The sequence below is a fragment of the Crocodylus porosus genome, unplaced genomic scaffold (assembly GCF_001723895.1).
Source record: "Crocodylus porosus isolate Cpor-Errol unplaced genomic scaffold, CroPor_comp1, whole genome shotgun sequence".
NCBI lineage: Eukaryota > Metazoa > Chordata > Crocodylia > Crocodylidae > Crocodylus > Crocodylus porosus.
Genome location: NW_017728931.1, coordinates 69,974,961 through 69,999,397, shown reverse-complemented (window position 1 = coordinate 69,999,397; position 24,437 = coordinate 69,974,961). Strand labels below are relative to the sequence as shown.

Genomic DNA, 24,437 nt, shown 5'->3' with positions numbered 1-24,437 from the left:
CCTGTATTATTGGATTGGTAGCTGCTGACTGCCTTTGTTAACATGCTGAAAAGTTTCATGAGCTGTCTTTAATAAAAGGCAATATATGTTGAGGAAAAAACTGTAGTGAATGTGGCTGGCTCTCTGTCCCCAGCCCATCAGTTACAGCTGTCAGGGAGTGATGACACGGATGTCTAATCAGTCAGTCACCTGAAATTCGTGTGTGTTATAATAAACTGCAGACGCCTAGACACTGCAGTGATCAGTGCCCTATGCATACAGTGGGTAGGTCATGTGCACTGTTGTTCTTTTGGGAGACCTGTACTCTTCGTTGTTTGAAACAGGGAGGAGTTTGTATGAATTTTCAGCCCCATCTGAAATAACACAATCCATTCATCACAACTTGACATGGTATTTTTACTTGCATTAATGGCCCCAAAATAGGTGATTTGGTAAAATTACAAAGGTTATCAGAGACATGTGTTGGCTTTCTTTCCTTCCCCACCCCTTCCTGCATCCCTTCTCAGCCTGTTATAGTGAAATTGCTTTACCAAGTTAAACAAAAAATAGTACAAGGAACCTTTACTTGACAGTGCAGGGGGGATACAGTTGTTTATTCCAGAGCTATTGTTCCCATATTACCTGCAATTGCATTGTTAATCCATGGATCAGAAAGAGAACAGAAAGCAATACTGAAACTGGTATAAGAAACAAATATATTTATGAATGTTTTAGCGGTTACATTCAGAAGTTTAAAGCTTACATTCAAAAGTTACATTTAGAGTTTGCATTCAGAAAATAACATGCTCCACAAGGGTTTCTGTAGTTTGCTGTGCCTAGCTGATGTATCAATCAAATTAAATTCAACCAGGGCAAATGCAAAGTCATGCATTTAGGATGGAATAATTGTATGCAGAAATACAAAGTGAAGAATGATTGGCTAGGCTACAGTACTTCAGGGAAGGACCTGGGAGTTACAGTGGACCATAAGCTGAATTTGGGCCAACAGTGTGTTTCACAAACCTGTCATTCTCCCAAAGCCCCGAGTTTTCTTCCCACTGTGCTGCCCAACACTCGCCCCATGGAACAAACTAAGGTTTTCCCTAGGGCAGCTCCCTACCCCAGCAAGCCTCAGCTCCATTGCACTTATACTGGACCCTGCACCTACAGTGAAGGAATCTGTGCCGACTCCAGGTGCCTGCCATTTTTGGGCTGAGAACATATTATAGGTCCCCCTCTCCACTGAGGTAGTCATCCTAGAATATCACTTGCTCAGAAATCACCCTCCTCCTAGGCAATCAATAAAGAGGAAGAAAAACCCAAAAGTATTTATCATATAGGAGAAAAGCACCATACAGACAAAACAGACCAGAAGTTTGGAAACAGAAAAGCAAAACAAGTGCAGTTTACCTTGTCAAATGACTACAGTTTAGCCCCTCCTGAAAGACCTGCCAGTGTTCTTGGATATCGGCCTTCCTGCTGACTCTACCAGTCCTGGCAACTAGGGTCATTGGACCCTGCCAATTCTGATATTTAAAAAGCACTTATTCAATCCTAGCAAAACCCTAAAAAGCCTCCAAGGTTAGCCTCCTCCCCAGCCTCTCCCTCCCCATCACTATTATCCTACTGCTGATTTGTCACCAGGATTCTCCAGTAGATTCGTGTCTCTCTAGGACACCTGGGGCCTCTCATTGGAGGACTGCTTCTCTCAATTCCTTCTCTGTTGTGGAGTTGATTTTCCTCATCACAGGTGGACAATATCTTAGGTGTGTGCTAAATACCTCACTTGATCATTTTCCAGTAACATCATGAAACGACAGAAGTACATAGGATAAAAATCTGATTTGGGAGAATACCCATGCATTCGGCACCTAGTTTTGAGGTGTGTTTTCCTTGCTAAAAAAGAAAAAATGTCAACAGCAAGCTACACTGTATCAACAAGAATGTCTCTGGCAAATCAAGAGGAGTGGTTCTTCTGCCCCATTTAGCACTGGTGAGGCTTCACTCTGTCCAGGTTTGGGCTCCACACTTGTGAACAGATTGGAAAGAGTCCAGTGGAGAATGATAAAAATTATTAGAGGCCTTGAAGGCAGGATTTATGAGGAAAGGCTGAAAGAGTCAAGGTTATTTCATCTGGAGAAGAGAAGATTAAGGGGGATTTGATTTTACAATCTTTAGATATCTGAAGGGTAATTATAAAAAGGACGGAGATAGATTGGAGATATATTTTTATCTATGGCTGTAGGGCAAAGGACTAGGTGCACTGACAGCCTGCAGCAGAGGAAAGTTTTGGTTGGAGATTTAGGAGAAACTTTCTGACTGTGAGAGTGGTCAAGCATTTAAACAGGCTACTAAGAGAAGTTGTGGGATCTCCATTTGCTTTCTGTGTGATATGGACTAAAGAGAATCGAAGACAGGATAGCTGATCAGGCCAGCACCATGTGAAAATTAGTCATCCTAATGACCTAGAGCAGGTGTTGGGTAACTTCTCCTAAGTCATGAGCCCTTACCCTGCATGTGAGGGTGAATCACTACGCTGTATTTCTTTTTTTATCTTTTTTTAATTAAGTGCGAGTGGAGAAAGGATCTGTGTCATATTTGGGCATACTACAAATAATAGATATTGTGTTTTCATGTATGCTGGGGAAATGACTCAAAGAGGGGAAAAATTACCCTGTCAGGTTTAAGGAAGAAAAACAAAAGCAGTAGCCAGTTCATATCCTCCTGGCTTACCATCATGATATTTACAGGGGAGATGGGTGAACTCACTGTTTTTGTTTAGTTTTGAAACTCTTTAATACGTAAAGGCTTTGAAAGCTTTACTCATACTTTATTACTAGTGAGTTAGTTTTAATCAGAGGTTAGAAAAAGAGAAGAGAAAGAAAATGGAATAGAGACAATCAAACTGCAGATACTTGTGTAAACCTTGAGAATTGCTTGAGAGTTATTTAAAACCCAGTCACAACATCATCCTGTCACCACACCATCCTGGTATGAAGAAGAGATGAGCATTTTCATGTCTCTCATTTACCTTTGAGTTATTTCTAATGCTATTCATCAAAAAGCATCCGGTGTGCAATCTGTATATACATGAGTTGACTGGAACTTCACAGTTGATTTAAAACATGTTATGAGAGTGCTGTTGAATGATATCTAGAATAACTTCTCTCCCCCAAAACCAAATGAATTGTTATTGCATCTAACTGCTGTAATCTAGGAAATTAATATTCCCTATGTGGACCTAAAAACCTGGGTGTCTTGCATTGGCGATGCACAGGAGGTGCACTCAGGTGCATGTGCACCCCCTGGAAGTGCCAGCTGTGAAACTAGAAGTGTACTTCTGGTTTTGCTGCTGGCTTGGCAGTCGGCCACTGGGGGACCCCCCCCATCAGTGATCTGGTGCCCCCTCCCCCCCAAACTCAGGAGGCACCAGTCGCCCATGGTGTCTTGGACAGGTCATGTTGAACTCTTGTCAGTTTTTACTTTAAATCGGGATCTATTTACTTGGTGGATAAGGGGATTATACTTTTACTAAAATATAATGTCCTATGGATTCCTACACAGATATGTAGAGTAAACTTTACTTCAATTTCAAAATCAGAAGTCTTTCCTCATAACTTGTAATTGTCAGAGATTTGGGGTGATAAAATTCTCATTCTTGGTCCTATAAATGACCTTTTCGTTAAAATTAAATAATGTACAGGATTTTAAATAAAAGTAAGAAGAAAGTTGCTCATGCAATTTAATTAGAAAAAGATCCTAAGGTAAACAGCTTCGTAATTTATTGTGGTGTTCTTCGATATCCTTGTGAATATATTACATGTTTCTGCCCCTGGGAATTATAAAGTTATTCAGGTATTCGTTAGGAAGTAGATGCCAGAGCTTGTCATAGCACTGAGTTTGTATAAAGGCAAATCTAAAATGGGTACCTTGGAGCCTTGTATGTCTTTAAAATCCAAAGGCAACCAGTATTTTCTGTTTATCTTTAAAACAAAGTCAAAGAATAAGGTGGCAGGAGTCCCAATGTGTTATCTATTCCCAGCAATTATAAACTCCTGTTGGCAATGGGTTGAATTGAAATTAAATTCTTCTCTTCAATCTTCTGTTGCGCAACTTTAATTTTCTCTTGGAAACTATAGTATGCCAATGTTACCACATGTAAAGCTTTTATGGGGTCTGTGTTTTCTCATTAAAGAAAGAAGTCTATGTATGTAGACACCAGAGCCTACCCTGTTTAAAGCACAAAGTACACAGTTAGCAGCTGTTCAAAAACTTTTTCTTGTTATCTCTATTTGTTTAAATTGTTAAATTGCTTCCATGAAATGCCTGCAATCATAAGGGAATAATTTGTATAAGTGGATGAATTTTGTCTGTTAAGAAAAACTGAAAATACTCTTAATATTTTTCTTTCCCTCCTTTGGTGCAGTATCCGGCTGCCCTGATGAACCTTGGAGCCATTCTTCATCTTAATGGGAAACTCATAGAGGCTGAAGCAAACTACCTCCGAGCTCTCCAGCTTAAACGTGATGATGTCATAACCCAGTCAAACCTTCGCAAACTCTGGAACATCATGGAAAAACAAGGTTTAAAGACCTCCAAAACATGACACAGAATAATCTAGTTTTTTTTTTTTAATTAATTGACTCAAATCCAAAATAAAAACTTCCAGGAAGTTATCTGTCAGAGCTCTCATTGGACTTGACTGCCAGGGTCAGGGGTCTTAATTGCTGCTAGGAAATCCTATTGTGTATTTTTGGCGTAACTTCTTGCCAAAAAAAAAAGAGACTTCTTGGGAGCTTCACAAAGGAGTTAAGTGTTACCCCACAAACATATTTAATACCATAACACTTAAAGGAAGGTATTCTTGCATACCTGACAAGTCATCACAATTAATCATATATTGCTCATTTCCATGTGGGTTCTTGAAAATTATATTGTCCTGAAGACACTGAGGGAAGACTGTGTAGAACACACCCAGCCACCTGGGAGTAAAAGAGATAATATTAGCTTAAAGTATTTGCTGAGGCTGTAATTCATTAAAATGTATACTAAATCCAATGTGTTTGCAGTTTGTTTTAATGCTGCTGTATCTCTCTTTAGGATCGCTTACTTATCAATTCCACAGACTTATACAACCATCCAGAAAAAGTGTCACTTGTGGTTCTGATAGTACTTAAAATTGTTTACTGAAGAATTGCATATATTATTTCAGCTTGTTGTTGAGAGTTTGGACGTAGATTACTTAAGATACTCTACAGAGTATGATTGGTTTGGCCTGTCCTAAACAAAATAAGGGACAGTCTGGTGTGCTACATCTGACCAATATAAGAGAGCCTAATAGGTATCATTAATTCTGTGAATTGTCCCGTTTTATACAGAAACCAATGCTTGACCTCATAACAAGTGGGGGACAGGCTGTAGTCTTAGGAAAAAATGTGGGGACTTTTTTTTTTTTTTTGGCCTTATCCTACACTCTGTTTAACTCCTTTTGTGCTGTGGTTATTGAAGACCTTCTTTAAACAGAACTGTCCACGCTTTTCAAACTACAATATTTTTGTACAAGTTCAAGCTGGGTGAGTTTTACAAATACTAAAATCAAATATGCTACTAATGAAGCTTATCAGCCATTTCCATTGCCTATGCCAGCAACTAACAGGAGGGATTGGTTTTTAGTTGAGCATCCTCAAAAATAGTGTAGATGAGAAATATGTAACAAAGGCTTCCAATTATTTGAAATATTTTGGAATGTTTTTGACGGCTTGTCTTCTCAGATTTTAACTATATATTAGGTATTCGTTTATATTCAGACATGCATAGAAGCAACAGAACTATCACAATGCTTGATGAGTTTTTTTTTTGGGGGGGTGGTGGGAGGGGTTCTGCTTCAGATAATTTGCTTCCTATACAAATTCATAAAACCCTTTTTTAAAAATGTTTCATCTTATTGAAGTTTTAGTCCAGACCATTTGCTAGCTGCTTTCTTTTGTTTTAACAGGTACTAGTGTATGTGAGAATTGCCTTTCATTTAATGACCAGTATCTGCTTCAATGTTCATGTCACAAATGAAATATATATAGAGAATGTTAAGTGCTCGAGCACCTTGGTCTGAAGTTTCTTCAGGTTCTCTTAAAACGCTTTGTACTGAAAAAGCTTACTTTTTTTTTAGTATTTAGCATCATTCCAACTAAACTATATAGGAGAATACTTTGCTGTATTTATTTATTTATTATTTAACAGCAGCAACTTTTCTTTCGTTAGGACAGTAATCTGCAACAGTTGCTATCTTATTTTGTTTGGCTACCTTTTTTGTGGATAGTTGTTTGCTTAAAGGGAAATGGGACATATGCATATACTCTACATTATTGTACATTCTCCTCACGTTCTTTTTTTTTAGACCTCTACACCAGGGAGTAACTATTCTAAGTCAGCATAAATGCAACTTGTAATAGGTTGTTGGAGTCTTTTCTATTTGCTTGTTTTGGTTTCTGGGAGAGGGGGGACATTTTTGGGTTTTTTTTCTTTTCAATTCAGCAATTACATGCTTTAATCAGTAGGTTCACAACTGTCCTACTATAGGTGCTGGGGGCATAGGGTTGTAGGGTTTGGTTGACAGCATCAAACTTTTACTTAAATAATGATATGGCTACTTAAGCAAAACTAAGTGGTCAGAAGATGGATTTCAGTTTTATCATGATCATCCACTGAAGCCAATGGTAAGAATATAATGGTGGCTCGAGTTTATTTTCCCCTTTTTTGGCTGTCTGAAAAACTGTAAAAACAAATTAGATATTAGGCCATGAGTGAACTGAGTATATAAGTGTGCTTTCCTGCAGTTTTATTTATTTTAACAGTCATCAAACTTTGGTGGCTTCCTGGTCATAACTTTTTATTGAGTTATATATATGTGTCTTCCTTTCAAGCTGTGTTCATTCTTGTTTCATAGTTTTCATTCATTGCACAAAAGCCACTCAACTGATATGGTTTCATCCTGCCTTTAATAATTGTCTGAGGTTATTTTTAAAATTTATTTTAAAAAGGACTAACAGAAATTTAATGAGACTGTCCCTGAATACATTTCAATTTAGGGCTAGGCTTGATAACTTTCTTCTTTTGGAATAAGTTTAAAACATGTTTAAAATATGTCTCTCTGCTCAGGGATTTATGGTGGATTATTGCAGACAGTGCTAAAAAATAAAAGAGCACAAGACAAGTTTACTAAATTAAAATTTTATTTTTTGAAAAAAACTGTTATTTGTATAAATTATCAAGATTTGTAGGCTTTCCTTTTTGTAGAAATAATTGTTTATGTGCCAGATAAGAAAATTTTGATTTTGTTTTCAATAATAAAGCATTGACAACTAATACATTGTTCATGCCTTTATCTATTGCTAAAAATACTGCACTGACTGTTTTATTACTGTAAGCTACCAATTTATATTTACTGTTTTTTCATCAAAGTTATATACAATGTAAGCAGAGTACATGTTTATCGCAGTTACGCATTCAGGTGTACCATACTGACTTTAAAAAAAGGTTTTTACTGATATTTTCAAAGCCCTTATTCCAACATTTACAAATGTAAAAATCTGTCTTTGTTTTACCTGGAAATGGTGTTAATAAGTGCTCTCCATTCAGATAAAGCTAACAGAAATGTAATATTTTTCTTGAGTCTCTTAAATATTAAACCCTGGCTTTGAATTATTTGGGGAGGATAACTTTGTCAATAAGGGCAGGAAACACTGATGAAGAAGACAGTATATAGTTCAATTTTTATATTGACATAAAAATGTGATTATTATATGCAGTAGATGGCATAGTTATTGAATGTACAACTGTTCACATGAAGTCCAATGCCAATCCTACCCTGGGTAAATGACCTCAGCAAGCAGACACACATAGCATTCTCCAGTGTACCTAATTACATATACCCAGTTACCAATGCAGCCTTTCCTGTAATGTCAGTTCTGCAGTGGGCCCAGAAGAGCTGTTCTTCAGCTACACGGGAGACTTTGCCAGTGGATCTACTAGCTAAGTCTTCTATGCCTCAGAAATGCTGCTTGATATGGCTAGACCTTTACGCTGCTTGTCGGATCAGCAACTCTCAGAATTTCACTATTGTGCTCAGCCTGTGCATAAGTTCCTTTGAGCCTCTGAATTCCCTAATTGCTCCTTCATCACTTTCCCTTGAGGATCTGTTCTCTCAGACCAACATCCCTCACATATTTCACCCCAAATCCTATTCTTTCCCCATTGGCCTACCTGCCAACATATTTTCTGCGTTCTCCTCACGCTGTAGCTTGACAGAAAATGAAGACATGGATATTTGTACCCTTAATTCAAGTGCCACAGCACTCGCTGACAGCTGGGAAGAATTAGTGCAGTAGAACATCTGCACAGTTGTTGCAGACTGGTGGGCTATGTGAAAGCAATTTTAGTCAGAACAGAAACACATACATGGGAAATCTGAAGAAAATCTCATATATGTATGTTCATTTTCTTACCCTTTTACCCTTACGTTCTTGGAAATATGACCGGGATGCCATTCAGATATAATCCAGGTCTCACCATTTAGCTTGCCCCCACAAATTGAGAAAGACCATTTCACTTCTCTCTGCTGGATGTTTAATCACTCTATGATGCAGTAATTTAGTGATACAAGTCTGTATCATAAATAAACAAATGTAATATCTCTGTGATGGCAGGCATGCTGCTGTTGTCTGTAGCCATATGAAAATGGAAAAGGAGTCATAGTGGGAGAGAATTTTCTTCCAACACCAAAGAAAGAACTTCATTCAAAGATGAAAGTTGAAATGAAAGCTGTGAGTAAGTATCAGTAACTTAAAAGTAAGAAAGTCAAAGTAAAATAAATAAATTATAGTAACATTGTATCCAAAACCCAAGCATTGCAAACACAGGAAATTCTGATTTAAGATTAGAGTGCAAAAACATCCAAACATGTTAAGTTATGGAAATGTATGCTTTTAAAGTTCCCCCCATCCCCCAGGAAAAAATAAACCCTTAACTCTTTTCTTCTTTTTCCTGGAATGATGTAACACTAGTGTTGGGGATACCAAATGAATTGGGCCCCAAGGTCACGGTGGGCCAGGGTGGTGACTGGAACACGAACAGGTGGGATTAGCGGCGGCGGAGTCTGAGAGGCACGGAAGCGTATGGTTTCAAAATAAGATGGGTTTATTTACTCAAACTTTGAAGCGGAGGCACAATTCTTTCTTCAGTTACAGTTATGAATAAACAGGAATGAAAACAAACAACAGAAGGGGTCTGTTGGCCCACGGGGTTCTGGAGCGAGCCCTTGCTATCTAACCACATAGGGCTAGGGGCGGCTGCCCACTCCTTAAGTCCCACGGCTGGTCAACAGCTCACATAAAGGTAAACGAACAACAGAACGAAACCGTAACACGTTGAGGAATGAAGTCGTGATGCCAGTCCGACAGGACAAACGGATGGTCAGAGATAGAAGCCAAGGTCGGGAGCCAGGTAAGTGGAAGACAAAGCCAGAGTCAAAACAGTAAGATGATCCAAGATCGAAGTCGAAGTTGAAGCCAAACCAGTTCAGCAACCAAAGGAATTGGTACGAGAAAACGAATCGAGGAGATAAGTCGCTGTATGAGGTTGAGAAGAGAACTGGGGGATCAAATCCCAAACTCTCTCTCTGCCTCACAGTCCCTGCTGAAAGCAGCCTCTGCTTGCAGATAGAGCGCGGTCTCTCTAACTCTCACACCAACAACACCCAAAACAACCACCAACTCCAGACCAACCCACACCAAGGTGGGGGGCTCACTGGCTTTTATAGCAACCCCTTGGCCAATCAGGGTGCTTTTCCAAAAGAGCCTTCTAGATAGATTAGGTCATGCTCTTGGTGACTAAGCATGTGTCTGGTTATGTTCTGTGTTGTAATTGAGCATGCGCAGGGCTGCCTAAGCAGGTCAGTGCTGATTGACGGTCCTGCGGTCGGCCAGGGGGCACATGCTGGGCATGCTGCAGAATTTTCCATTCAGGAGCTGTTCTGCGTATGCCAGTCTCTCCCTTATTCTTTCTGCATTGGCAGCATCAGTTCAAGATTTTGTTGTCACAGCTAGATGTTAATCATTAAGCTGTGTGTGGGTGTGGGTGTGGGTGTGTTCCCAAGTGAGAAGGAATTTCTTCTGTTATCAAATCTCTAGGGATTTTTTTTGTCATGTTTAACTAGCCTAATGGTTCATCAACTGCTCGCCTAGAACTTGAGTTCTAGATTGCAGATCCAATTAAGGTTAAAAGTGCAAAGGAGAACAGAAATATTCATATAAATGTTAGAAGAACCTTCTAAAGGGTTCTCAGGAAAACTATAGATTTTTTTTTTTATAGTTTGGATATAATTAAAATATATTTTCATGTGCAGCATTTAAAATTGCCTTGAGAGTAAATAAGTGAAATTATCCTAGGTGCTGGAACTAGTAGGCATTTCCATACAAGCCTTGTTCATTTTTCATTTAACTTTGTGACAGGGAGACTTCAGGGAGAGAGCTCCTACAGACATTCAGTTTATCCTGAGAGAGTTGTCGCTCTCCTAGGAGAAACCAAAATTGTACAGTTGTTCAGGCTTTTTCTCGCAAAGTAAAAATGTCCGGTCCAGGAGAAGAATGCCCTGGGAACAACCAGTGCTAAATCATTCCCAGGTGAGTTTCTCCTGGGAAAGCAGGTATCTGTAATGCTGAGAGAGTGATCAAGATTGCACAGAAATCTGTTGAAGAGTTCCTTATATTAAGTTCTCTCTGTAAAGTCATATATGCTGGAAACCATTTGTAGTGCAAAGTAGTATTAGTTGTTCTTCCAAAAACTATGAAAAATACTATATATTTTTGCATATATTATCTATTAACATTTTACTTATCTACAAGCATCTGTTTTGTAGAATAGCTTGAACTTATTTGTAAATGTGATGTTTATGAAAGTAATGGCTGAGTAATGAGAGCCACAAGGTATTAAAGTTTGTAACATGCACAAAGGAAAGTTCAGATATAACTGGTAAACATGAATTCAGTTTTGATCTGAAAAGTAATTTTAACTCGAATGTACAAATACGGAATTCCAATGAACCAAGTGGAGATGCACTTGTTTAGTTCCAACACCTTCCCCCCCCCCCAATATTATAATTATACATAACTTAGAATTTTCTCCTTTCATTCAGGAAAATATTTTTTCCTTCTAGTTTTCTGGAGAAATATTTTTGGTTTTTAAATCATTACAGTAAAAGAACTTTTAATGGTGTAATTTATTTATTATTCTAACATGCTTATGCTTGCAAACATTGCCGTAAGGTTCTCTGCAATATGTCAATGATTAACCCAACTTATTGTTTCTTCTATTTTACAAATTCCTTATTCTGATTTGTATCCACCCTGCAAAGCCACCATTCCAGCAAAAACTAAAAACTCACACACCCACAAATGCTGGAATCCAGAGCACTCTGGGTATTGTGGTTATTTCATGTTCATACAATACATGGGAATTGGCAGCAAGTGTGTATAGTGTCAGGCGTGGTGATAGACTTGCCATAGAATGTACAGTGAAACTTGTTAACAACTTTACACATCAAAGTTTTTCTACTTCATCCAAATGCATTCATGGAAATCTCTCATTCCTATACTGATTCAATATAGAGAAAAGACTTGCAGTCTGTTTTACATTGTAATATTAATAACAACATGCATTGAAACTAATGCATTAATGGTCACTAAAAGGATGAAATCAGTGAGTTTCTCTTATTTATACTAAGTCTATTCTCTTAATTTTTCATCCCATTAAAAGAGTTTCTTTCTATCAAGTTATTTTTGTTTAAATTCATCCTTACAAAGTTTTCAATCTAGTATCACTTCCTGTCCACTTCCGGGTCTGCCAGGGAGCACGCGCCCCATCCCCCCCCCACCCCCCTGGCTCACCAACTGGCGAGGCACCCAGGGTCCCCCCACACACCTCACCTGTCTCAGTGACTGGTGCCTCCTGCATCTGGGGTGGGGTACCCAGGGTCCCTCTGTGGCCGAACACTGAGCTGGGGAGGCACAGGGGGGGCAGGGCCCAGCAAACTCCCTGGAAAACCTGGATGTGGACCGGAAGTACTTCTGGTTCACTTCCAGGTTTGCCACTGAGCATGCAGAGGGCCCCTCCGCCACACACACACCTGTGGGACTCGCCATTCATCCCAGCATCACAATGATCATGAACTGTGCCTCCCACCTCAAGGTATGTAGAAAAAACGTTTAAAGCTGTGTCTATGTCCAAAGTACAGATTCTCCAAATCAGCATAGAATCTTCAGATTGGATTCAGCCAAATCAAATCAGGGGCAGTGATCCAAATCACTGTCCCTGATTCAGGCTGAATCCAGATCAAATAGGGACCTCTTTGCACACCCCTAATTAGTTGTTCCTCCAAAAACTCTGAAAAAATATTATATATTTTTGCATATATTATCTATTAACCTTTTACTTCTCTACAAGCATCTGTTTTGATGAATACTCTGAGCTTATTTGTATATGTGATGTCCCCCTGCCCTGGCAGCAGGGAGCTCCTAGCCCTGGCTTCATCATTGAGGCAGGGGACTTAGAAAGAGCTGCAGGGGAGGGCCAGAGTCATCATTTCATAGTTTCATAGTAGCTAGGGTCAGGAGGGACCTGAACAGATCATCTAGCCTGACCCTCTGCCACAGGCAGGAATGAATGCTGGGTTCACAAGACCCCAGACAGGTGATCATCCAACCTCCTCTTGAATTTGCCCAAGGTAGGGGCGAGGACCACTTCCCTGGGAAGTTGGTTCCAGATATTGGTCACCCTAACTGTAAAATATTGCCTTCTGACCTCTAACCTAAACCTATTCTCCATCAGCTTATTACCATTGTTCCTTATCGCCCCAGGTGGTGCTGGGGAGAAAAGGGCTCTACCTATTTGCTGTTGATCTCCCCTGATGAGTTTGTAGGCAGCCACCAGGTCCCCCCTCAGCTTTCTCTTGCTGAGGCTGAACAGGTTCAGGTCCCTCAGTCTCTTCTCATAGGGCCTGTCCTTCTGCCCTCTCACCAAGCAGGTGGCCCTCATCTGAACTGTCTCCAGGCTGGCACATCCTTTTTGAAGTGTGGCACCCAGTATTGGACGCAGTACACCAATTGCAGCCTGACCAAAGTCCCAGTCCCCAACTCCAATCCACCAGTAAGGCAGCAAGCTGCAATCCCACAGCTGGGTAGGGATTCTCTGCCCAGCCAGGGGCTGGCAACTAGCTGCCCCACAGGTTGATGGGGCAGAGGGCTTGGACCTGTCCCACCCCTGAAGCCCTTTCCAAGCCCTGAACCTTGATCACCTGATTGGGGTGCAGGGTTATGACCTGCCCCAACTGAGACAGTTCCCAGCCCCTCTCTGTAATTGCAGGGTGCCTGCACAGCTGGGTGAGAAACAGGCTGGGGAGCTTGTTCCTCGCTCAGTTCCATGAGAACAAAGCCTGTTTCCTGTTCAGCTCCACTCCCCAGCCTATTCCCTACCCAGCTGTGTGATGATGGAACTGGGTGAGGTACAAGCTCCCCAGCTTCTTTCAGCAGGGAGCTCCCAGTGCCAACTCTGTGACCCTAGGGCCGGTGCTGGGAGACCTTTATCTCCCAGTCTGAACTCCATGGTTGTGGGGCTTGGGCTGGGAAATGCTCATCTTCCAGTGCCAACTCTGTGGTTGTAGGGCTGGCACCAGGAGATCCTTATCTCCCAGCCCAAGCCCCAAGTTCCAGGGCTTGGGCTGGGAGGTAAGGATCTCCCAGCTCCAGTCCTGCAATCATGAAGCTTGTGCTGGGAGATTAGGATCTCCCAGCCCCCTGCTCCCTGATTTTGAGGGCAAAGCAGGAGTTGAGATAAGGATCTCCTAGCCCCTGTGGCAGAAGGCCACCCCTCTTTCTCCCCAAAAACTCTGATCTGTGACAATTTGGTTATGATAGGCCCTGCAGAGGGTACACACCTTACTCTATCTCTTTAGGTAACCTGAGCTAGGTACCCAAGGGAGGGGGGAAACCTGCTCCCTCTGCCTATGTGACTGGCATTACATACCTGGGTGAGGGGATTGGGCTCCCTGTGGAGCTAGGAACTACTAGTCTGCCCAGCAACTAGTGATGCATTTCAAATTGGTTGGCTGACAGCCAAAAGGTGTTGGCCCCCATTAGACCAGGTAAATTAGGTCATAAGGGTTATATAAGTTAAGGACTGCCCAGGAGGAAGGGGCAGCAACCACGAGGAAGACTCAGAAGAGCTGAACCATCTAAAACTTGCTCTCTCTCTCAAAACTCATGATCAAGGAACTGCCTGCCTCCAGAGGGAATCTTCACCTGCCTCTGGATGACACTTGTAAGCTACCTGAGATCTAACTAGATATATAGCTTGCAGTAACTCAGATACGTGATCAAAAGCTACCCAGCCATGCCAGTTTGCTCTATGGGATTTCTCTGATATTGCTCTACTCTGTACCTTATTCCAACCCTACCCCTTGTAATCAATAACGTTCTCCTTTGTTCCTAGTGTGGGAGACTTATTGCGTGTGGGTCTAGATTATGTCTTGGAGTCCCCTTGGTTCACCTGACTAAGAGAGACCACTATGCGTGCTTCCGACTGAGGGAAGCATCCCAAGTTCTTGACGTGAATCAAGTACTCTTGAGGGCTACTAGGCCTGTATTTCCCAGGGTTCACAGAGCCAGAAGCTCATCCCTGGGTGGTGGCAGTGTTACCCCCAGGCAAGGGGGTGTGCTTCAGGAAGGGGGTTGGCCAGATGTGAGGTGCCCCCAGGGAAGCACTTGGAGTCTGGAAGCTGGTTGGGCACAGTGAGGTGGGTGGCTCAATGCAGGAGCACCCCCTACTGGCTCGCCACACGTGGTGGTAGTGGTGGGATACGACAACCTGTTGTACTGAAGGCATAATCTGGGGAAGGGAACAGAGTCACTGAAAATCTTTCAGCAAACAATTTCAATTTGGCATCAGGTCAACTGGACAGTGTAGATAGCTAGGATGGCTGATGAGTATGACCACCTGACGGTGGCTGACTCAAGAGAGCTCATGAAAGAGGGAGGCCTTCCACTGAAGAAGGAGCAAAAGAGAGAAGACCTGATTAAGATCCTGTGTGATAATGACCAGGCTGCAAGGTCACCTCCAGCCATCCATACAGAACCCACGGGGGGCACTGAGGGGCCACCCTGAGTGGGACTTCCGGAAATTCCAGCTGCAGCTAGAAGCTGAGGAGTCAAAGTGGAAGTTCAAGCATGAGCTACAGTTGAAAAGGGTGGATCTGGAGGCCTAGCAGCAGCGTGAGGAGCTGGAGGCCCGAGACATCCAGCATCAGCCTGAGGTGGAGGCTGAAGAGGCAAGGCTCAAATGTGAGCATGATCTTGGAGTACTCCAAATGCAGGCAAATGATGAAACAGTGTGTACCCAGCCAACACTAGCTGCATCCCCTAGACTGAACACCCCAATCTTCTCTTGCTACAAAGATGGGGACGATCCAGAAGTGTTCCTAAACATCTTCAAAAACCAAGCGCACTGGTGGAAGTTGCCAAAGGAAGAGTTCATGAAACACATGGCTGCTCTGATAGAGGGTGACATGTCTGTGATCCTGAACAGCCTGCCCTTGGAACCAGCAGATAGCTATGATGCCTTTAAAAATGCTGTGTGTTCAAGGTTCAGGTATGGACCAGATTATTTCCAGAAAAAATTCTGGAATACCATCCCACAACCGGAGAAGACAATGGTCGATTTTTACAGTCCGTGTGGGACTCACTCCTTAAATGGGCAGACGGAGCCAAGGCTGACAATAGAAAGAAGGCGCTAAACCTCATAGTGCTGGACCAATTTTATCACCGCTGACTGAGGGAGATTAAAACCCTAGTTAAAGACAGAGCCCCCAAAACCATCCAAGAGGCTGCTGAAATTGTGTACCAGCTGTTTCTAAATCGTGAGGGGCTGGACAAGAACCCTCCCTACTTTGGGAAGGAACAGAAAGGGTTCCAAAAAGGGGGGAAGGGAGGGCCAGGCCCAAAAGGGGAAAGAGGACCACCTCCTGCTGAGTGCAAGGTGGCTGCAGATTCAGACAAACCACCCAGTTTGGAAAAGAGAGGGTTCTATAACTATGGGGAGCTGGGCCACATCAGGCCCAACTGTCCAAAGCTAAGCAACAAACCCAAGCCAGTCAGACATGTAACAGCTGTAAGCAGTGAGGGGGGAGACCTGAGCCACTCTGAGGGGCATGCCTGTTGCTACAGGATTACAAACCTAGAGGAGGTGACAGCCTTCCATCGGACTAAGATAACGGTAAATGGCAGAACCCTTGTCGGGGAACTGGACACAGGGTCCAGTGTGTCATTAATAAATGCCAGTCTTGTTTCACCTGTGGATATAGTCCCAGGAAGGACACTTACCATTCAAAGGGTGGGGTCCCAGCCATTCGAGGGGTGGGTTAGTGGTACCCTCATTGAGTGGAGAGGCTGTGGGATATGCATAGAACTGGGTGTGCTGGAAGGGGCTTCTGTTCCTATCTTGGTTGGATATGATGTTATGGAGCTAGAATACCTGCAAAGGGAGGAGGACCACCTCCTAGACCTACTGGCCTGCCACAGCCCCTACTCCCTGATCACGATCTGAGTGGGAAGGAGGGGTGACAGGTGCTTGGAGCTCTTTGCTGCTGGGGCTGGGGACATAGTCCCCACCCAGGCTCCAGTGCCAGACCCTGCCCCAGCAACAGGTAGCTGCCAAGGGCAGGGAGCAGTCTTCCTCCCCCTGGTGGCCAGCTGACTGGGAGCAGATTTGCTTCTGGTCAGGCATCTACACTAGTGCTACTGCACAGTAACTACTCATGAATAAATTTGCTACTTGCATTTGCAAGTAGCAAGGTTTACTGCACAGGTAGCACGTGCATGTATAGATGCACACACTTACCACACAGTAAACTACTCTACTTTACAGTAAAGTGTCTCACATAGATGTGCCCACTGTTACCTATAGTATGAAAATAAATTCCTCCAAGTATTCTTTGTCACTGGTTCTCTTTTCAAATATTTGTTCTTTCATTTTTGGTCATTCCTAACTATGCCTATTGCTTCACTTTTATATAATAAAATATTCTTCATTAAGATTAATCGATAAAAGAGCAATGCATAATTTTAATATTTTTAATTAAATGAATAACTAAATGAGGTTTACACAATATTCCCATAATACCAAACAGGTTAACCAAATTCTCCGTTATGCTGAAGGATCCCATATTATTTCATTCATTACATCATAACATAGACATTTGATCATTTTTACCTATTATTCTTTCTAGCTCTCTGTATAACCCTGTAAATATTTATGCAAGTACTGTTAGTATGCCATCTACTGCAATGTTTAATTTTGATTGATGGAGGGCTGCTCTGTAAGGCAATACTGTCTGGTTGCACAGAAAAATAAAACTCCAGTCACTTAAAGTCATGTATATTTATTTTAAAGTTCTGTGATCTCACTAGGAACAATATGGAAAGGTCAATATAGTGTGACCTTTTAAGAGTGGGTTTTGCAGTGAATTTGAAGAGTCAAAAAAATAGTTCTGGCCTCTGTAGTCATAATTGCTTGATATTTATAATTTGTAAATAGATTAAAGTTTGTTTACTTCAGTGCTTTTCATAGGGATTAGTGTCCTAATTTATATTAAAAGCTCTTTCCTTTTTAGATTTTTCTGATCCACCTGGCTGCTCACCTAGTCCTTCCTCACAGCTGTTTTAATTGCAGTGCTTTTCTGTGTGTATTGAGGATTTGATTTTTGAGGTATGGCTGACCTTTTCCACACTAGTGCAGAAAACCGTCAAACATCTCTCACTTAAAATTTGTGAAGGAAAAACTGTGATCCTGCCTGTTAAATTTCTAGGTAAGAATTTCTCTATGTGTACAAAACATCATATTTCCTCACAGATGGTTAATAAGCTGTTTTATGCCCAGTTAGCTCAAAACACAGCAAGGAAAAATTGCAAAGAGAAAAAAACTTTCTACTTCCCCAGAAAATGCATAAGATTGTAAAACATGAACAACTATGCTGGAAATGCATTCCATTGATGAGTCTCCCAGTGGCAGACAAAGTTCAGTTGGGCTAGTTTTGAAGCCAGACAAAACACCCAATTTTGCATGGACTTTTGAAAGCTTGATGTTTTTTCCATGTTTGTATGTGTGTAAATAGACTGCAAGATTGGAGGGTAAAGTTAAATGTGTCCTTGGAATCAATCTCATAGAGGGAAAGTGGCAGATGCCTCTCGTGGAAGAATCATATGACAAGACTGCCTTTTTTATGTCACTTGGGTTGTTGCATCAATGACAGACTCTCTTTTTGCCTATATGGGAACACACAACTCTTCAGCATCCCATGGATGTATTACTGTGATTCCACAGCTCATGTGAAAATCACTACCTAGTTGGATGATATGGGACTAAAAAGCACATCTAGAACAGACCATGGTCATATTTTGGTCTTTCTGGAAAGTTGAACTAATACTGAACCCAGCTAAATGTAATATCAGTGAGAGAGAAATCATGGCTCTGCCCCACCTACGGACCACACTGTCACTGACATATGATGCCAGGCTAATTGTGTTGCAGCTCCATGCCATGCTGTGTGCCCTCACTGCAGCAAGATGCCAGACCGGCTGTAGTGCAGCTCCGCACCGTGCTACATGCCTTGAAAGCAGTGCTGGTGCTAAGGGGGGACGGGGGGGGGGGTCTTTGGGGTGGGGCAAGCCACTCCAAAATTGCAGGTAGCTGCATGCACAGATGTGCATGTTGCCAGCACATCTGGATTGGCCTCCATGGAAACTGAGCCATGTGGTCAGGGGCTTCTGGGAAATGTAGTCTGTACGCAAAGAAAAAAAGATGGAGGGACAGAGCCATACCTGCCACCTGATTTTAACTACATACTGGCCATGTATGGTGGTGGTGGTGGTGATGCCAGCACTGTCACCATTGCTTGTGATGTTTCCCACCACCACCTTTGCACACCTCAACTGTGAAAAGAGCTCTCCAGCAGCAGGTGGAGCAAATGGTAAGTTTGCAATTGAGGGGCTGTGCCTTGACACATGTTAGTACACTAATATTTCAAGGTAACTTTAATATTTCTTATGATTGCCTTCCAGAAAACCCATGAATGGTGGATGCAGCATGACAAACCCATCCTCAGGGCTATGCTGCATCACATATTATATTTAGGTAAGGAAAGACAATACTTAAATCTCCCATGGGAGACTTTGGAGCCTGTAGGGGGGAGGCAAAGGAGTATGGGCCAGAAGTATGGGCTTTGGGGAGTACGGGCCAAAAGCCATCTTTGTTCTTTCTTTGCAGGACTGTCAGAAGACATGAGATAAAAGAAGAGGGAGCACAACTGACAAGACGAGAATAGAGGCAGTTGAAAAGTAAAATGATAACTAACTGAATAGAAATAGATATAAATGCAATAGAAATAGAATAGAATAGATTAATAGAATATAGAATAATAGAGTGATAGAGTAGAATATAAAATAGGAATAGAGTAGAATACAGAATAGGTAGAATAGAGTAATTAACGGTTGTTGTTGTTGTTCCTACATTTATTTATTTAAATTATTATGTGTGGTTTGTTTGTTTATTTATTTATTTTGTATGTAAGACAAAAAGCGCAATTTTATATTTTATACCATGTTTTTAAATATTATGCAGCGATGTTGCAATAATACAATTATTTTATAATTTTAATGCTATTTATATTTTAATACTTTACTAATATGCAAATACAGGCAACCCTTGCCATTCATGTGAGAGACGTTCTCATATCCCCCACAAATGGTGAAATCCGTGAAGAAGACACTGCATTCCTGAACGCTGTCTGCGTTCATGAACTCAGTGTCCCCGGTGGCTGGGGTGGGGCACAGCTGATCTGGCAATGGCAACAGCGCAGTGGTGGCAGCAAGCGCAAAGTTCCAAGGAGCTCCTTTAAGTGCATTTAAGAAGCAGGTTCAACATTCACGAATATTTGAGACCGTGAATACTGAAAGCACAAATAGTGAGGGTTTCCTGTAATATTTCAGAGGGTTGCGTTTCAGGAGTGAGGGGGATTACTGGTTTGCTGGTGCCCCCTGGTGTAACTGAATATCAAAGACATCAGCGGGGTGGATTGTTATGTGGCTTCTCCTGTTGTAATTTATTGTGAATTGCGCTGAGCTTAGTTCAATCTAAAGGCTGTCACCTGTAAACATGGATGCACTGATAAAAGAAATCATTTCAATTGTAATAAACCTATTAAATTTAATGAGGATTAAATGCTATCACATGTACAAGAGCACTGTGTTAGCCCAAATCCTATCTTCTGGAATCTCACCTCTTACCCATGACTGCAAATATTGTTCCAGTGTCTCTGACACTTCTTTAGCCAGTTGTTTCAGTGTCCTTTGATGAATTTCTCAGGCCCTGCTGATTTGAATTCATTCAGATTTATCAAGCACTCTGTCATTGTTCTTTACTTACTGTGATCTGGCTCTTCTTTCTTTGTCTGTAGCACTTTTTTAGCTATTTGATTGCAGGTTTTTTTTTCATGACCGAGGCAAAGTAGTCATTGAGCCATTTTGCATCTTGCATTAACAGATCACCTTTTATACTGAGAAATAGACGTACAGCTGTCTTGGGGGGGGGGGGTTCTGTTTGACAGCTGTAGATCCTTGTGATATCTTTAATGCCCCTTGCCAGTTGCATCTCATTTTTTCATCTTTGCTTTCTTGATTATGTCTATACAAGTTCTTGATATTCCTTGGCTTACTTTTGCAATGACTTACCCTCTTTTACTTTGACTAAATATTTTTCTCTTGTTTTTGAGGGAACTTAAGAAGCTCCTTGTGTAGCCAAGTTGGTCTCTGGATCTTTGTGTAGCCAAGTGGTTCCTTCCTTTCTGGAATATCTTCTTGTTAAACTTCAAATATAATATATTTTAAGAAGTGTCAGACTTTCTGCTTTCTTTTATATATCAGTTTGTCTACCCATAAGACCTCGTCTACTATTTTCGAGTTGTTTTATATCATAGGAAAGCTTCTTTTTGCGGAAGCTAATGAATTCTTTCATTTCATGTGATTATTTCTTCCCTATCGCTGCCACATTAGTAATCAGTTCTTCCTTATTGTTCAGAACAAGATCCAAGGTAGATGACAGCCAACTGTGTCCTCAAATTTTTAGAACAGAAAGTTGTTTGAGAAAATTATCTTTGAGAAAATTTTCAAGGAGCACATCTGCAAGGGCCTGTCAGGGGAGGTAATGCTCATTGAGGGCAGGTCCTGCTTGACTAACATGGTTTCTTTATATGATCAAGTCACAAAGTGCCTGGACAAGGATGTTGGGGTGGATGCCATCTTCCTGGACTTTAAGAAGGCCTTTGACATGGTTTCCCCACCACATTCTCTTAAAAAAAACTGGGTGACTGCTGCATTGATGCCTATACAGTCAGATGGGTAGCAAATTGGCACAGTCAGATGGTTGCACCCAGAGAGTGGTGGTGGATGTGGGCAGTGGGGTCCCCCAGGGCTCAGTCCTGGGGCCTGTACTGTTCAACATCTTTATCAGCGATCTGGATGTGGGTGTAGAAAGCATGCTATCCACGTACGCTGAGAACACCAAGTTGTGGGGCGAGGTGGGCATGCTGAAAGGGAGGGACAGAATCCAGCTACATCTAGACAAATTACAGAGGTGGGAAGATGAGAATAGGATGGAATTCAATGCAGACAAGTGCAAGGTACTGCATCTAGGGAGAAGGAACCAGCAAAAGACCTATAGGCTGGGGAATACCCTTCTTGTCAACACAGTGGCAGAAAGGGATCTTGGAGTCATTGTTGACTCCAGGATGAACATGAGCTGCCAATGCAAGGAAGCAGTCAGTAAGGCTAACTGCACCTTGTTGTGCATCTACAGATGCATCACAAGCAGGTCTAGGGAGGTGATCCTTCCCTTCTATGCGGTATTGATCATGCCAGAATTGGAGTACTGCATCCAGTTCTGGGCACTGCACTTCAAAAGGGATGTGGCTAGCATTGAGAGGGTCCAGAGGAGGGCCACTTGCATGGTCAAGGGGCAGTGGGGCAGGCCCTACAAAGAGAGGCTAAAGGGCACGAACCTATTCAGACTCCACAAGAGAAGGCTGAAAGGGGATCTGGTGGTGGTTTGCAAACTCACCAGGGGGGACCAGTGGGACTTGGGGGAGGCTCTGCACCACCCAGGGTTACTAGGAATAACAGCCACAGATTGTTAGAGAGAAGGCTCACGTTGGACATCACGAGACATTACTTTACATTTAGGGCTGCCAGGCTCTGGAATAGGCTCCCAAGTGAGGTGGTACTCTCTCCTACCTTGGGGGGTCTTCGAGAGGAGGCTGGACAGATATTTGGGTGGGGTGATATGACCATGGCACCTGTTCTGCCCAGGGTAGGGGTTCAGACCTGATGATCTGTTTAGGTTCCCTCTGACCTAAGTACTATGATACTATGTTCTCTACATATATGGCGTCCTCACCAATGCAGAGTAGAGTGGGAGAATAATTTTCTTAGTTTTGCTTGAGATGCATTAATTCATGCAGGCCAGCTTATTGTTTGCTCTGCTAACTGTAGCATCACAGTGGTGGCTTATTAATTTTATGGTCAATTATGACCCCCAGGTCCCTTTTGGATGTAGTGCTAGCTAGCTCCCCGGACACCATGACAGGGGGTACTGCCCCCATCGTGGGCCGTATACCTTCACTGCTCCAGTGGCAGAGGGCATGCATGGCCTCTTAGATGAGGGGGCAAGGAGAGGGGTTATTCTCCCCTCCCTCCAGCATCTAGCAGAGGAGGCAGGAGGGGGCTTATCTGGGTGCTTGCCCCATATGGGAGCAATTGGTGGTGGTGGTGATGGCAGTGGGGGCTGGCAGACCCCGCTGCAGTCCCCCAGAGACAGACGGGACCGAGGGGGGAAACACCCCCTTCCTGCTCCCTTTGCCTCTGGGGGCCATGCTAGCTGGCATCTCCCAGATTCTGATAAGCCTCCTTCTGGACGTCATATGCTGCCACTTAATTGTCCTCGTTCATCAGCCTGTCCTGTATCATTGTTTCTGACACCTTCCCAGAAATTTTCATTTTTTCTGATACTCTGCAGAGTTAATCATTGTGTCTTCAATACTTGGCCCTTCTCCTTCAATGGGTCACCAGCTTGAATTTAGTGCAGATAGTCACCTCAACCTTCAGGGAAACACACAAACATGACACTTCCAATGCAGGTCATGATAGCAAAGGTGGCTTCAAAAATAGAACAAAAGCATCTTATCAAAATAGGTTACAAAATAAGATGAAATTTGTTTGTATTCAGTAACTTTTTTTTTTTTCAACCAGTCCTGCACTGTAGACCAATTTTTAATCAGCATATATTTTCCTTATCTATAGGAGATTTTTTTCAAAATGCTAATTCTGCAGTATTGGTAATGAGATAAGTCACTTTACAATGGGACAACACCCCCTGTGAACTAAAACATACTGCTACTATCTAAATGGAAAGAGATTATTTAGACAGGTTATACAGGTTTTGCTGACAATTGGTTTAACTGGAAAAATTGCCATGCAGGTTGTTAAAACTGAAGCCCGGCATGAGCACCAGGAAAACAAAAAGGGTATGATGATCCACTGAAAAAAGAATAGAGGAAATGACAATGGATGTTAAATGAAGAGGGTGGGGTTGCTTATTTGTTTAGTGTATTCACCAGGAAAAATCCCACAACTAAACATATATAGAAGCAAAGTGAACGCTGTGGAAACACTATCTGTGACTCACTGCTTAGTCACTCTCTCCCATTACTTTTCTTAGGTATTCTAGGATTGTCAGGCATTCTGACTAAACAGGACAGGGCATCACAGTTTTGGGCAAATTCCTGATTGTCAGGTCTAATTTGATTACTTCCTATTTGGAACCTGAAACTTAAGAATCGACAGTGTATAAATAAAGCTTTCTCATTTTTATGCACATAACCCTGCACATAAGTCTGTGCACAATCCTTCATTTTTGTACCTATTGCCACTGCTCATTCCTTTACATCTATTGTGCTAGTACAGTACTGAGAATATTGAATTATTTCTTATAGTCCTGTGTAAAGCACCCTACAAACTTACGGTGCTGTATAAATAAAAATAATTAGCCTGTCTCATTCCAAAACCCATAAGCAACAGCAATGGGGAGCTACAATCTGAGTAATAAATAAATAATTGCAGGGTTTATGCATTGTTTCTACTTGCCTTGCTTTTGCCATGTGTATGACAAGAAAAGCATTAATAACAATGTAAGAAGATGTAATTTGTCTCATACCAAGATCAGAGAGATTCAAAAAGCTGTAGAAATGATAAACTCACTCACATTGGATGACCTGAATCACTCGGTATTGGCTTTCTGCTTTTAAATCA

General features: G+C 42.0%; 1 protein-coding gene across 2 annotated transcripts in view; it reads left to right on the top strand.

Annotated features, from left to right (window-relative positions):
* Positions 1-7,341, top strand: part of TMTC2 (transmembrane and tetratricopeptide repeat containing 2) — a 367,617-nt gene extending 360,276 nt beyond the window's left edge. For both annotated transcript variants that reach the window (XM_019543135.1, XM_019543136.1), the window contains one exon: positions 4,406-7,341. In XM_019543135.1, the coding sequence (XP_019398680.1) occupies positions 4,406-4,585 (180 nt within the window). In that variant the 3' untranslated portion in view covers positions 4,586-7,341. The remainder of the gene's footprint in view (positions 1-4,405) is intronic.
* Positions 7,342-24,437: the final 17,096 nt, after the last annotated feature.